At 39.1% G+C, this 12,377-nt stretch overlaps 2 protein-coding genes and 3 non-coding genes across 12 annotated transcripts in view; 2 read left to right on the top strand and 3 right to left on the bottom strand.

Moving 5' to 3' along the window:
* LOC118270635 (soluble guanylate cyclase 88E) overlaps positions 1-12,377 on the bottom strand; it is a 110,534-nt gene that overhangs the window by 18,063 nt on the left and 80,094 nt on the right. For all 6 annotated transcript variants that reach the window (XM_035586322.2, XM_050698037.1, XM_035586325.2 and 3 more), the window contains exons 2-5: positions 6,906-7,081; positions 3,501-3,782; positions 1,105-1,310; positions 672-795 (exon numbers count right to left, since the gene is read on the bottom strand). In XM_035586322.2, coding sequence (XP_035442215.2) covers positions 672-795; positions 1,105-1,310; positions 3,501-3,782; positions 6,906-7,073 — 780 coding nt within the window. In that variant the 5' untranslated portion in view covers positions 7,074-7,081. The remainder of the gene's footprint in view (positions 1-671; positions 796-1,104; positions 1,311-3,500; positions 3,783-6,905; positions 7,082-12,377) is intronic.
* Trnaa-agc (transfer RNA alanine (anticodon AGC)) lies at positions 1,624-1,696 on the top strand. The gene has a single exon. It is a non-coding gene; the product is annotated as a tRNA-Ala (tRNA).
* Positions 1,716-3,445, bottom strand: LOC126911334 (uncharacterized). Of its 3 annotated transcripts, none has more exons than XM_050698041.1 (3): positions 2,739-3,445; positions 2,427-2,565; positions 1,716-2,386 (listed from the first exon to the last, which is right to left on the bottom strand). In XM_050698041.1, exons 1-3 carry the CDS (start codon positions 3,015-3,017, stop codon positions 2,184-2,186), a joined length of 621 nt encoding a protein of 206 aa, XP_050553998.1. In that variant the 5' UTR covers positions 3,018-3,445; the 3' UTR covers positions 1,716-2,183. The 3 variants fall into 3 exon arrangements, 2 of the variants coding, with proteins under 2 accessions (XP_050553998.1, XP_050553997.1); XR_007705851.1 differs by having other exon boundaries at positions 1,722-1,755; positions 1,837-2,565; XM_050698040.1 differs by having other exon boundaries at positions 1,716-2,565.
* Positions 4,322-4,393, top strand: Trnaa-cgc (transfer RNA alanine (anticodon CGC)). Its single transcript has one exon. It is a non-coding gene; the product is annotated as a tRNA-Ala (tRNA).
* Trnai-aau (transfer RNA isoleucine (anticodon AAU)) lies at positions 4,641-4,714 on the bottom strand. The gene has a single exon. It is a non-coding gene; the product is annotated as a tRNA-Ile (tRNA).

The following is a 12,377-nucleotide window of genomic DNA, read 5'->3' as shown; positions in this document are numbered from 1 at the left end:
CGTAAGGACTTAAGTACTGCTTTACCGGTGAAATTCCATCCCTTATTTCTAAATTTATATCAACGAAAACATGAGGTCAACGACCCTCTCCAAATCTTCACGTAGGTAGGTACTTTGTACAAACCCAATTACGGTTTAATCCGTGTCTATTTGAGTAATTACTATCTATAGAGGAGGTATATATTTACTAAAGTAAGTAGTATTTGTACATGTACATGCTTGGGTTTAGAACTTATTTAATGGATTTTCGTAGGCATCGTTGGTTGTTGAACTTTCATAAGTAGTACCGTTTTTATTTGAACGGGGTGGTCTTAAGGCAGTAGCTATCTGAAACTACCTCTCACCTCGGTCACCTCGCCTAAGGCAGAAGAAGACATTGGATAATTTTCCCTAGGTAGGCCCAGATAGCTTTATCTAAAGTACACCAGGTAGGTAAGCAACCATCTATTTCACCACCATTAATAATTGGAATATGGCCACTGCCACTGCCGAACTATGATTTGCCATAATCCCCACGCTTAGTAAACGACTTGGGGAAATTGTAAGATTTCGTGATTTGGGAGACCTCTAAATAATTCAAAAAGCACCTATATGTATATATCTATCTAAAATTTGTAGGTAATACCTACCTACCTTATGTAAACTTACGTATGATAAATAAATAAACTCACAGTTTGGAATTTGAAGGCAATTAGCGGTCGCACCAGGTCGAACCAGTTCGTGATCTTCTTCCCAACAAGATCTGGTAGTATCACCATCAGTGAGTTACCGATACTTCGGACAACCATGTCTGAGCTGAAATATAAAAAAATTTAAATATAAAAATATCACATTAAAAGCTTATAAGTGGCCACTGCTGAATAAAGGCCTCTTCTCACACGGAGAAGATTTCAAAAAAATATAACTTAGTACCTAATTATTGATTATGTATGAAGTTAATTTTATTTAAATTGTGAAAATTCAAAAAAGGAATTCGATAAATTCGCGGCATTTAATATTTGTTTTTTTTTTTATTTGTCGTTATAATGCGGCGCGTTCTTGAAAATTACAAAAAAGGTTTTATTTAAATAAAATCAAAATAGAATCCAAATATAAATAACTCACCCAAACACAATACAAAATGGAAATATTTCGAATAATACAGATGCGCTGATTGGAAGATGTTTTTCTTCTCTTGTCATCGCCAAAGAAGCTAGTGTGAAGGCCCGATTGTCGAATGTGAGTTGAAATGTAACATGTACTGTGTCAAATAATAATTCTTCTCTCAATAACTCTATTCGCATTTCTTTGTGATAAAAATGGCGGGCTACCTGCAAGAAAACGTTTTTTAAACTTTGTATAAAACACTATTTTATTCATTGTAACGCCATCTATTATTTTACCTAAGCAATACAAATTATGTTTAGTTACTCCGAAGCCACTAGATGGCGCCACCAACATGCTGTGTTAGGTGATATGAAATATTTTGTTTTTATTTAAAATTTAATGTATTATAAAGTATTTTGGATATAAATTTGTTAGTTAATAACATTGTTAATAATTTATTCATTTATTTATAATTTATATAAAAATAAATCTTCATGTAACAGAAACCAAAGGTGTATTTCGCATGGACTTTCATCAGGGGGCGTAGCTCAGATGGTAGAGCGCTCGCTTAGCATGCGAGAGGTACCGGGATCGATACCCGGCGCCTCCAATGACTCTTTTTGAGTCTTAAAATAACCTTTTTAGCATGTGTTGTGTCTTACACGAAAGCTAAAATTCTTCTGACAATAAAATGTAATGACAAATAATGTAAAATTTTCTCATCATTGACAACCTAGTCAAATTCAAAACGTTCAATTCTTCTCCCGTGTCACAACGCAGCCTGCCAGTGTGTGTCAACATCTAGCCTGCCAGGTGCATGTGATGAAACCTCATTGCTACAGTCTCCCCCTCTAACCTGAGCGAACGTCCCCGCGATCAGGTTAGTTCTTGCGTGGTCTACCCCTCTTACGTTTCTTTCAGTCGACGTGAGGAGGCGACTGGCGTACTCTATAGGTCGCTCGTCGGTCCCCTCCCCCTGGAGTAATGCCGCTCCTAAAGCCTAACTGCTACTGTCAGTTCTGAGTACGAAGGGTTTCGTTTACAATTAGAGACCTAAATCTACACACAAACACTTCTGCACATTTGTCTTTTTGTTCCTAGCTGAACATTTCACGTGATATCTTGTATGCCGGCTTCGGCGTCTGACAGTGATGAGAAGTCGAATTCTTGGCTGTCACTAAACGGGTCTGTGTACGGGTAGTGCACGAGGACACAGTTGAAGTCCATCGAGGCTCCGCACCCGCCCAACAACTTCCGAATCTTAGTCTCGGAGTCAACATGGAGCGAAGTCGGAGCACGGCGTCCTTCCAGGTGGCTGCGGGCGCCGCGCCACCACACGGTGGCATCGCCCTCTAACAGCATCGGGAGTCCCCGCAGCGCGTGATCGTCACTCACGTCCGCACAGCACACTCCTTGTATACCTGGACCGCGTCGATGAAGGCTTCTAGTACCTCCGGTTTTTGAGAAGTACTGGTGAACCTCGTGGTACACTTTGCGAAGTTCCAGGACGAACTCATCTTGAGAAGTCCGGTGAACCCCGCGGTACACTTGGTGAAGTTCCAGGACGAACTCTTCTTGAGAAGTCCGGTGAACCCCGCGGTACACTTGGCGAAGTTCCAGGACGAACTCTTCTTGAGGAGTTACCGGTGAACCTCGCGGTACACTTGGCGAAGTTCCAGGACGAACTCTTCTTGAGAAGTCCGGTGAACCCCGCGGTACACTTGGCGAAGTTCCAGGACGAACTCTTCTTGAGAAGTCCGGTGAACCCCGCGGTACACTTGGCGAAGTTCCAGGACGAACTCTTCTTGAGAAGTCCGGTGAACCCCGCGGTACACTTGGCGAAGTTCCAGGACGAACTCTTCTTGAGAAGTCCGGTGAACCCCGCGGTACTCGTAGTGATGTTCAGCGACGGTGACGATGGTGACTGCCATGAGGCGCCGGCGTTTCGACCGCGTTTCGTCGGCGCAACGACCGCAGCGTCTCTATTGGGCACCTAGTCGTATCCGCCTGCATTATGCCGGCACGGTCAGACGAGGCGCTGTGACAAGTTCGGGGGCCCGTACAGGACTCTGCTCCGTAGCTTCGTCGTCTGCCGTCGTCTGCCTCCGTAGCCTAGTTCGGGGCATGGTCGGCCCCACGTTGGGCGCCAATTTAGCATGTGTTGTGTCTTACACGAAAGCTAAAATTCTTCTGACAATAAAATGTAATGACAAATAATGTAAAATTTTCTCATCATTGACAACCTAGTCAAATTCAAAACGTTCAATTCTTCTCCCGTGTCACAACGCAGCCTGCCAGTGTGTGTCAACATCTAGCCTGCCAGGTGCATGTGATGAAACCTCATTGCTACACCTTTTAATTCTTTTTACACATTTTCCTATATTTTAATTACATTTTTTATGTTATTAACTCACCTCTCTAATCTGTCCCATAGCATAATAAACAAAACCTCTTCGTTTCGACCTATAATGCAGCGTTAAGCCCTGTCTGGTTTCATTTTCGCAAATAAAACTTGGGGCCCTCATTCTAGGGTAACTGAATTTAAGATACTCGTGTAGATTATCGAGGCCGTTGAGAAAATCTCTCATATGTCTGCCGAGTACTGATAAAACTCTGTCGTAACCATATTGGGATACGAATCCAACGAAATATACTCCCATTTGGTCCATAAATTCACGTTCTGTCATGCCCAGTACCTGTAACAAAGCGCCTGATGAATATCAAGTAGCAATGCGTGGTTTTAAATATTTTTGCCGTGTGTATAAAATTTGGATGGAGTTTTTATTTACGCTAATGTGGAACTTAATTTTAGAGTGATAAGGTTGGGTTCGCAATGATAGTGTTTAATGATTTTGAAACTAAATTAGAATGTGATAGTTTTTTCTTTAGGTATCTACAAAATGTAAAAAATATTAAATTTAATATATACATTATAATAAATAGATATAGATTTATTATTCTTAATTATGTGTAGTTTAGTTATAATTTCATTTATCTATAAATTGTTGATTAAACTTTTTTTCACACTCTTTCAAGTATTAATTAATATCTTAATATTAATAATTAACAAATAAGGATAACATAATTAGGAAAAATTAAAAACTTAATTAAACATACATACTTACTAAATAAATCTACATGAAGTAAAAACACAAATAAATAATAATTGTTTTTTTTATAAGCAGGAGAAATTGGATTTGAGAATGTAATACAAAATTTCGGCAATTTGTTCACCGGGGATGTAACTCAGTGGTAGAGTGTCTGCTTCGCATGCTGAAAGTCCTGGGTTCAAATCCCAGCATCTCCAAATGCTCTTTTTGTTTGTTTTTCCTTATTGTTTTGTTTTATTTTTAATATTTTTTGTATTTGTCATCATTTTATTAAAATCATATTTTTTAATAGGAAAAAAATAACAACATCGTTCATTTTGTTGGTGGTTTGTGAAAAATTTATGGTTCAACATTATAATCAAAACTTCGTTAATAAGCTTTGAAAAAATATTCTAATAATCAACTAAAAAAAAAGAAACAAGTAAAAATTTCATAAAGAGAATGTGGCCCATGAGGGGATCGAACCCGCGACCTTCGCGTTATTAGCACGACGCTCTAACCAACTGAGCTAATGGGCCGATGAGAATGTTGTCGAAATAGTGGGGTAATACCTATAGACGACTTTAGTGTAGGAAATCTTTGCTTTGTGCTAAGTCATTATACTGTCCATTGCTTTATAAAGAAATAAAGCAATGGACAGTATAACTTAAAGAAAAATAAAATAAATAAGAAAAATAAAGACGAGCTTTATGAAACTGGTTGGGTAGCGTTCGATGTATAATGTATGGTTATGTTTGAATCATTTTGATATTATTATTGGATTATCTTTCGTTGATTGTAAATCTATGATGTTGTACAATGTCGGTGAATGCAGGAATTTAAGTATTAATCGAGTACTTCAACGGCTTAAGGTGAGATTATTTTTTCTTTATTTTAATTTTAAGTTATAGTAAGTTGTACATATTTATTTATTACTTATTTAAGTTTTTATTTTCATAATAGACATTTGCAAAAAAAAAAAATATTACTCAGTAATTTTTTAATGATCGATAAAATTATTCGACTAACTCTAACTAAAACTATAACTTTCGACCTAACATTTTCAACAAGATTTACGTCTCTCGAAACGTTTTGTGGCCATTAAAATGCTTTTCAAAGGTCGCGGCCACGGGGGGGAACGTCTTGCCGGCACTCGGCGGGAACAGTGGAGCGCCGAGCGTAACCGGCCGAGAGTGGCATTTAATTGGAAATATATGTTACCAGCACATACGGAATGCCGGACCAAATCTTAGAAAATGGTAGGAAACTTCGTAGAGAATGTTATTTAGGCTGTTTTAGGTCATATATTACTTGCGTACGTATTTATACATATAAGATACGCTTTCATTTCCCACGGTTTTTTTTTTGAGGGGGGAAAGTCATCCAATGACTTCTCTTGCTCTAGGCGAGGCGGGAGCGAGTGTCAGACTCTTACTGACTAAAAACCACTTCGTTCCTTCTCCTGCTTTTCGAACCGGAGCCCTGGTAAACCCGCTAGGCAGTCCGCAGCACCGGATCAGGCATTAGCCCTACTGGGCCCCATCTGTGGTGGTCTGATGGCTCTTTGAGGCGCGCGCGGAACGCGACGCACCGCACGCACGGGTCTGGACCACCACGGAATGGTAGTCTTGGAAAATGCAAGGTAGGTATCACCAGATGCTTTGGATTCTTAATACTAAAAAGTCAAGCATCTTTGCCCTAGTTTACTTGTATAGACTGCCATATATCGAGGTTAGAATAACTACTAACTAATATTTGGTACCAGCCCACTAGCTAGTGACGAAACAGATCAAAGAGCCATAATTTATAAATAAACGAACGAAATATATAAATAATAATAAATTAGTCAACACCACGCGACACATTCAGGAGATTTATTTTTAAATGATTTAGTGATGGCTGAGATTTTTCACGATTGATTCAACTTGCGGGCTTGTGGAGTAGCCATCTTGGAATTGTGACGTTCACGGAAATAGACGCTTGGTCAAGGTCGAGACGTGTTGTGATTTTTTTTTAATCTTGATAATCAGCTTACTTTTGAACTGACAACTATGAGAAGAAGTATCTAAGTAACTTTTTGTTTGATGATTAAAGAACTAAATAAATTATTATAAGTACTAAAACATAAAAATACACATAAAAATAGCGGAATAGTAATTTTTAAAACATTGATTTAAGCACTTCATAAGACATAACAATACCTAACTTGAAAATAAACATGAATGAAAAGGTTGCAAAATAAGTTACGACAGTCCCTAAGTGAGCGTAAAAAGACTTACTTTCGCTGTCTCATAATATACTTACTTTAGTTGACATTAGATAAACAGCTGTTTGTTATTAAAACAAAGCAAAGCCTGTTCCTTGTTCAGCCGAAGCCTACTTGGTGAAAAGTGGATTTTATCTATGTATAAATATGGTCTTCACACCCTGAAACTAAACTGTAATGTCCTATTTTTTTTTTTACATTTGTAACGGCACGTCTTTTATCCCCGAAGGGCAGTGCAGCTATTCAATATGGGCAGTGCAGCTATTCAATACAAATTGTGAAAAGTGGGTGTACCTACACTTTTCACAATTTGTATTATAAGTCCCATGAAATAGGGGGTGAGCCTATTGCAATATACTGGTCACAATTCCAGACTCCATGCTACAACTGAGAAATTTTCGAAATACCGAAAAATACCCAGTAATCTTTTGCCCGACCTTAATAGTATTCTTATTATATCTTACCTCCTGCGCTTTCTTCGCTAGTCGTGTGATGAGGTTTTCAGGGTAAACCTGGTGTACTGAGAAGGATGGTTGTTCCACTCCAGCCTGCCTTCGAATGTCCTCCCATCGCTCCTCCCCGTACGTCTGGCGGATGTACTCCGCCATGTTTTCGAGGAGCAGCCCATACATCGTGGAGCCTGGAAACAAAGAAATAATGTGTTTAATGTTATGTTTATTTATCGTTATAATAGGTATAAAAAGTGCAATGATTATTAAGTTCACGACCTAAATGTCAACCGAATTCTTCTGCACTCTTTTTTTGCAATCATTCACTGCAATCTTTTTTTTTTTAAACAGAGAAAATCAATGTTTGTGTGAACTGAGGGACCACACTAGGAATTCGCGAAATGAAAGTTCTAGGATTTAGTAGTAGACCAATGACTTCTCCCGCCTTGAGCGAGGCTCTTAGTGACTAAAAACCACCCGTTTGCACTCCTGCTTTTCGAGCCGGAGCCAGGTAAACCTGCTAGATAGTTTGCAGCATTATGTTAGTACTAGATAGGTACTTGCAATAAACAATTGAAGACTTAATAGTGGGGCTAATTATTCTTGCCTTTAACTTTACGAAAGGTATCTATTCCAATTTTTAAGTGCTTACGAAGGAAGGTATACAATGTGATAGGGGTGGGACTTCTAACCCGTTAAGGCTGAGTACTACATCTAATTTTATCGACAAAAACAATAATATGGGGGGTTGAACCCCTAATTGAAAATAGTGATTTTTTCGGTAAGAACAATTCACAAATGATTTTTTTCTCACCAAAACATTATCAAACATATGAAAAAAGTAATGAATTAGTTAGCCAAGGTTATTAGCTTCCGTTTGTCGTCTTTTTTTTTGTTTCTACGACGCATACAACCTTTGATATCAAAAAAAGTAAAAAAAATATTAAATTAGCCATAATTTTTAGGGGGAGGGGATTCGACCCCTTCGACCCCTGACTTTTGTCGATAAAATTAGATGTAGTATTCAGCCTTAACGGATTAGAAGTCTCGCCCCTATCACATTGTATGTATTTAAACGATAAATCGATCAAGAAAACTATTTAGCAATTTACATGTAGACGGACAGAGATAGGTTTATATACTTTGTTCTATAATATAATAACGCTAATAAGTACCAGAAAAACTGATGAAAACTAACAACAGCTTTTCAGATAATTACAAAAGTTTAACAACTTTCATTCCAGTCTCTCTAACCCTTTATCCTCATTAATATCAGAGTAGTCAGAGTAACCGAAGCACAAAAATTGCTTACCTACGTGATTATAAAAAATTCAATCAGAAAAATAATTTACTTAAAAAACCTAAAAGATTGCCGTCAATTTTGTAGAACTAAAGAAAGTCTGCGATCTCGGCGATTTATTGGTTCATTAATCTCAAAGAATAAATTCACGATAAACTTACTTTTATTACCATTAAGGAATATTAGACGTTTTAAAAGAAACTTTAAATCCGTCTAGACAAAGAATTTTGTTTTCATATTCTTCACAATACTTACACGACTTTATGTGGATAGTTTAAGTTTTATTTGTCTTTTTTACTATGTTGCACATTAAATATTAGTGATCACTTCAATTCGCATGTATACATGTATACCAGCCATTTACTGCTTTGGTACTAATACTGTCTAGATTCCAAAAAAAAATCTGTTAGTAGGTATTGACCTGCTAACAGATTTTTTTTTCGTAATTCATTGAAATATGTATGTACTTACATTTGTATCAATGAAAATCCTAGAAATGAAATGTTTTTTTTCATTTGTGTATAATTTTGGTCTTTTGTCAGTTAGGCGGATTTTTAATACCGTACACGAACTGCAGTAATAAATACATCTCACAACAAATGGATTCCCGATTTCCGTATCGTCGAGCGGCCATTTTGAAAGCATTGATCGCCATTGATTTTAAAATGTCGCGAGTTTGTTTTGGGATATATGTACATACAATCCACTGATCTGGAGCTGCGGACTATCTGGCAGGAGCGGCAGGAGTAGGAACGTGGTGGTTTTTAGTTAGTAAGAGTCTGACACTCGCTCTCGCCTCGCTCAAGACGGGATAAAAAAAAACATATACAATCCAATGCGTACCAATAACGTAAAAAGTGTCTTAGACCTTGTTTAGCCACCCGTGGAAGGAGACAAATGTGTTCTAGGAACTCTGCCGTCACCACAAAGTTAGTTTAAATCACACATTGGTTATTCTATACGTGCCTATCCTTCAGAGAATAATACTTAGGTGACTAGAAACTTCGTAAATCCAACAATACAACATAATTGTCCCAGTGCCTCGAGAGCGGCTAATGAAATTGTCAATATCAAATTAATTATTAAATCCGCTCACAGTCATAGTACACAGGCGCCGACAGCAGCAGGTCAACCGACTCCTATCTGTTACGTTTAGATATTTTCAACCTTAAAACTTGATGATTAAAGTTGAAAATGTTTTGCCAAAGATTTTGGGGTTGACTTATATCACATATACCTAGAAGAATATCATAATATGCATAGGCTGAAAAGTACAAACAATTTATTTACTCAGTATTTATCCATTTTGAGTATTTGTCCAGATAGGTATGTGCTCATCCCTAGAGGTAAAACAATTCATTGTGAAACATGTAGGTAGTTAACTAAGATCGATCTGGGGAGATAATTCCTTAAAAATAATGAAGTGTTTCATTTTCTCCGAGAACTAAATACTTAAAGTAAGAGTCCTCTCCAAATATCACGGTTATCTTTCAATGAATCCTGTTTACGACCCGGTTTCCACATAGAACAAGGGAAACACAATCATAAAATACTCGAGATAAAGACTTTTATTGAATAACACAATTGTTAAATGTATTAAAATGTGTATTAAATATTTATTGCCGGATTTACGTATAGACACATCTTTATTATAAAGTAAGAGATGGAAAAAGTTCCTTCCTTGAATTTATGACTTTGATACACGCCATTGACGTCATAGCCTACCCGTTGACGGTAGTTGCACATACATTTATGCACAGTCAGCGAACTTATTTAGTATAGAACCAAGAGAATTTTAATACAGATTCGATGTAGTGACCATTGGTTGGCCACAGAATATGGAGTATAAAACTCTATGGACGTTCAGTCAAAAAGGGAGTTTGCGTCTTTCAATATTTAAAGCATATGACGAAAGGAGAATAAAATTAGAGTCAATTGTTTGGTCTGGTCGTTTGGAATTGATTGGTTGTTTCCAGCCGGCTGATTTCAAAATCATTCTTGAAGGCCTATTATGTTTTTGTAGGGGGATCGCGAGACGATCCCCGGCTACCGTAAGTGTGGGTCTGCGGACGGTGAGCAAGGGTAGCTCGCCGCCTAACCAGAACCAAACTAATAGGGCTGATGCCGGTTCCGGAGCTGCGGTCTACCTAGCGGGTTTACCAGAGTCAGTAAGAGTCTAACACTCCCTCTCGCTTCGCCCAAGGCGGAAGAAGTCAATGGATGATTTTCTCCCTCAAAAAAAGTACTTAGACGTTTAGTGATTGACATGACGACGATTATAACAATCGGATTAAAACATAATTAGGCCAAAACTATATGAATAAACAAAACAAGACTAAACGAAGATCACATTTGCATCAAATGAAACCATTTCACAGTACATTTTCATTTGTAAACAGCAGCGGTGATCAGCTGCCCTAATTTGGAACGATTGACGTAAACACGTATGGATAAATACGGAATGAATTACCAATGAATGGCTATCAAAACGTTATGGATTTGCCATTAATTGTCATCAATCAACTAGCTTTATGTACTGAGTGATGTTTTTTATTGTATTATTATTGTTAATGCACATTATACAAAATCAAGAGCGGATTTTTCTTTTGTGCGGATTCGGTAGGTGTATCAATAATGTTATTTTTTAAACTACTATCACCCCACTTGACAAGTTCCGAAACGTAGGTATTGTGGCAAGCCTTTTATATTAAGAAATAGCTTCTGCCAGCGGCTTCGCCCACGTTTCCATGGGATAAAAAGTATCCCACCCAAATCAGCTCATACCCTGCCTGTAAACCACAACAAAATCAGTTCATTAGTTTCAGCGTGATTGACGCACAAACAGTCAAACATCCAAACAAACAAACTTTCCCATATATAATATTAGTGTGAGTGTGATTAAGGAGATCTATAGTCCAGTAGTGGAATATCCTTAATATTGATGCGCTAATGTATCATTTGTATAAAACTCTTTCAATTATTCATTTTTGGTTTATTTGCTATCAATTCTTCACCCTTTTTTAGGGGGGAAATCATCCAATAACTTTACACGTCTTGGGCGAGGCGAGAGGGAGTGTCAGACTCTTACTGACTAAAAATCACACCGTTCCTACTCCTGCTTTTGAGCCGGAGGCCCGGTAAACCTGATAGGTAGGCCGCAACCCTTTTTTTTTATGAGGGGGAAAATCATCCAATGACTTTTCTCGCCTTGGGCGAGGCGAGAGGGAGTGTCAGACTCTTACTGACTAAAAACCACCCCGTTCCTTCTCCTGCCTTTCGAGCCGGAGCCCCGGTAAACCCGCTAGGTTGTCCGCAGCTCCGGAGGCCGCAACCCTTAGCTTTTGACTTTGATTTGATTACACACCTATAGTTTCACTTTCATGGTTTTTCTGCTTCGCCTACCTTGTTATTAGGGATCGCGACCTCTTTTTTTTTTTTTTTTTTTTTTTTTTTTTTGAGGGGGGAAAATCATCCAATGACTTTTCTCGCCTTGGGTGAGGCGAGAGGGAGTGTCAGACTCTTACTGACTAAAAACCACCCCGTTCCTTCTCCTGCTTTTCGAGCCGGAGCCCCGGTAAACCCGCTAGGTAGTCCGCAGCTCCGGGTCAGGCATCAGCCCTATTGGGCCCCATCTGTGGTGGTCTGATGGCTCTTTGAGGCGCGCGCGGAACGCGACGCGCCGCACGCACGGGTCTGGTTCTGTTCGGGCGGTGAGCTACCCTTGCTCGCCGTCCGCAGGCCCGCACTTACGGTGGCCGGAGATCGTCTCGGGATCCCCTACGCCCGGAGTGTCTTTCGCGACGGCTGGGGCGTGAGGAGGTTTGTTCTCTCACGCGCCCCGCCTCCTCCTTAGCTAGCATGACTGCTTCGCAGAAGGAGGAGACGGCATCCCAGTCCCTCTCGCTCCGCACCATGGCCTGAACCAGTGCCGGGCGCGAGAGGTCGCCGTCGCCGACCACATCCCTGAGGACTTGGCGGTGCTCAGCTACGAATTTATTTTTCCGCACACTCGAGGATAGCTTTCACTTTTTCGGACTTGAGTGTACTTGAGTGCCTGTGGGCGTAATGTGTGTGGTTTCGTCCCTAAACTTTTTGCTGTAGAACAGTTCCTACATATTTTATAATTTTCACGTGACAAATGTGTAGTACCTAGGTACATAAGGTAGGGCCATTAAGAATTAACGAAG

This window comes from Spodoptera frugiperda, chromosome 13, assembly GCF_023101765.2.
Source record: "Spodoptera frugiperda isolate SF20-4 chromosome 13, AGI-APGP_CSIRO_Sfru_2.0, whole genome shotgun sequence".
Taxonomy (NCBI): domain Eukaryota; kingdom Metazoa; phylum Arthropoda; class Insecta; order Lepidoptera; family Noctuidae; genus Spodoptera; species Spodoptera frugiperda.
Note: the sequence above shows the minus strand (reverse complement) of the source record. Positions and strands in the feature narration are given on the sequence as shown.

What these genes read in the sequence shown, in the direction of transcription:
- LOC126911334 (XM_050698040.1), bottom strand. Translation starts at nt 3,017, where the DNA reads ATGGCAGTCACCATCGTCACCGTCGCTGAACATCACTACGAGTACCGC. An exon ending in TTCGCCAAGTGTACCGCGAG is followed by an intron (nt 2,566 to 2,738) that starts GTTCACCGGTAA and finishes GTGTACCACGAG; the next exon opens with GTTCACCAGTACTTCTCAAA.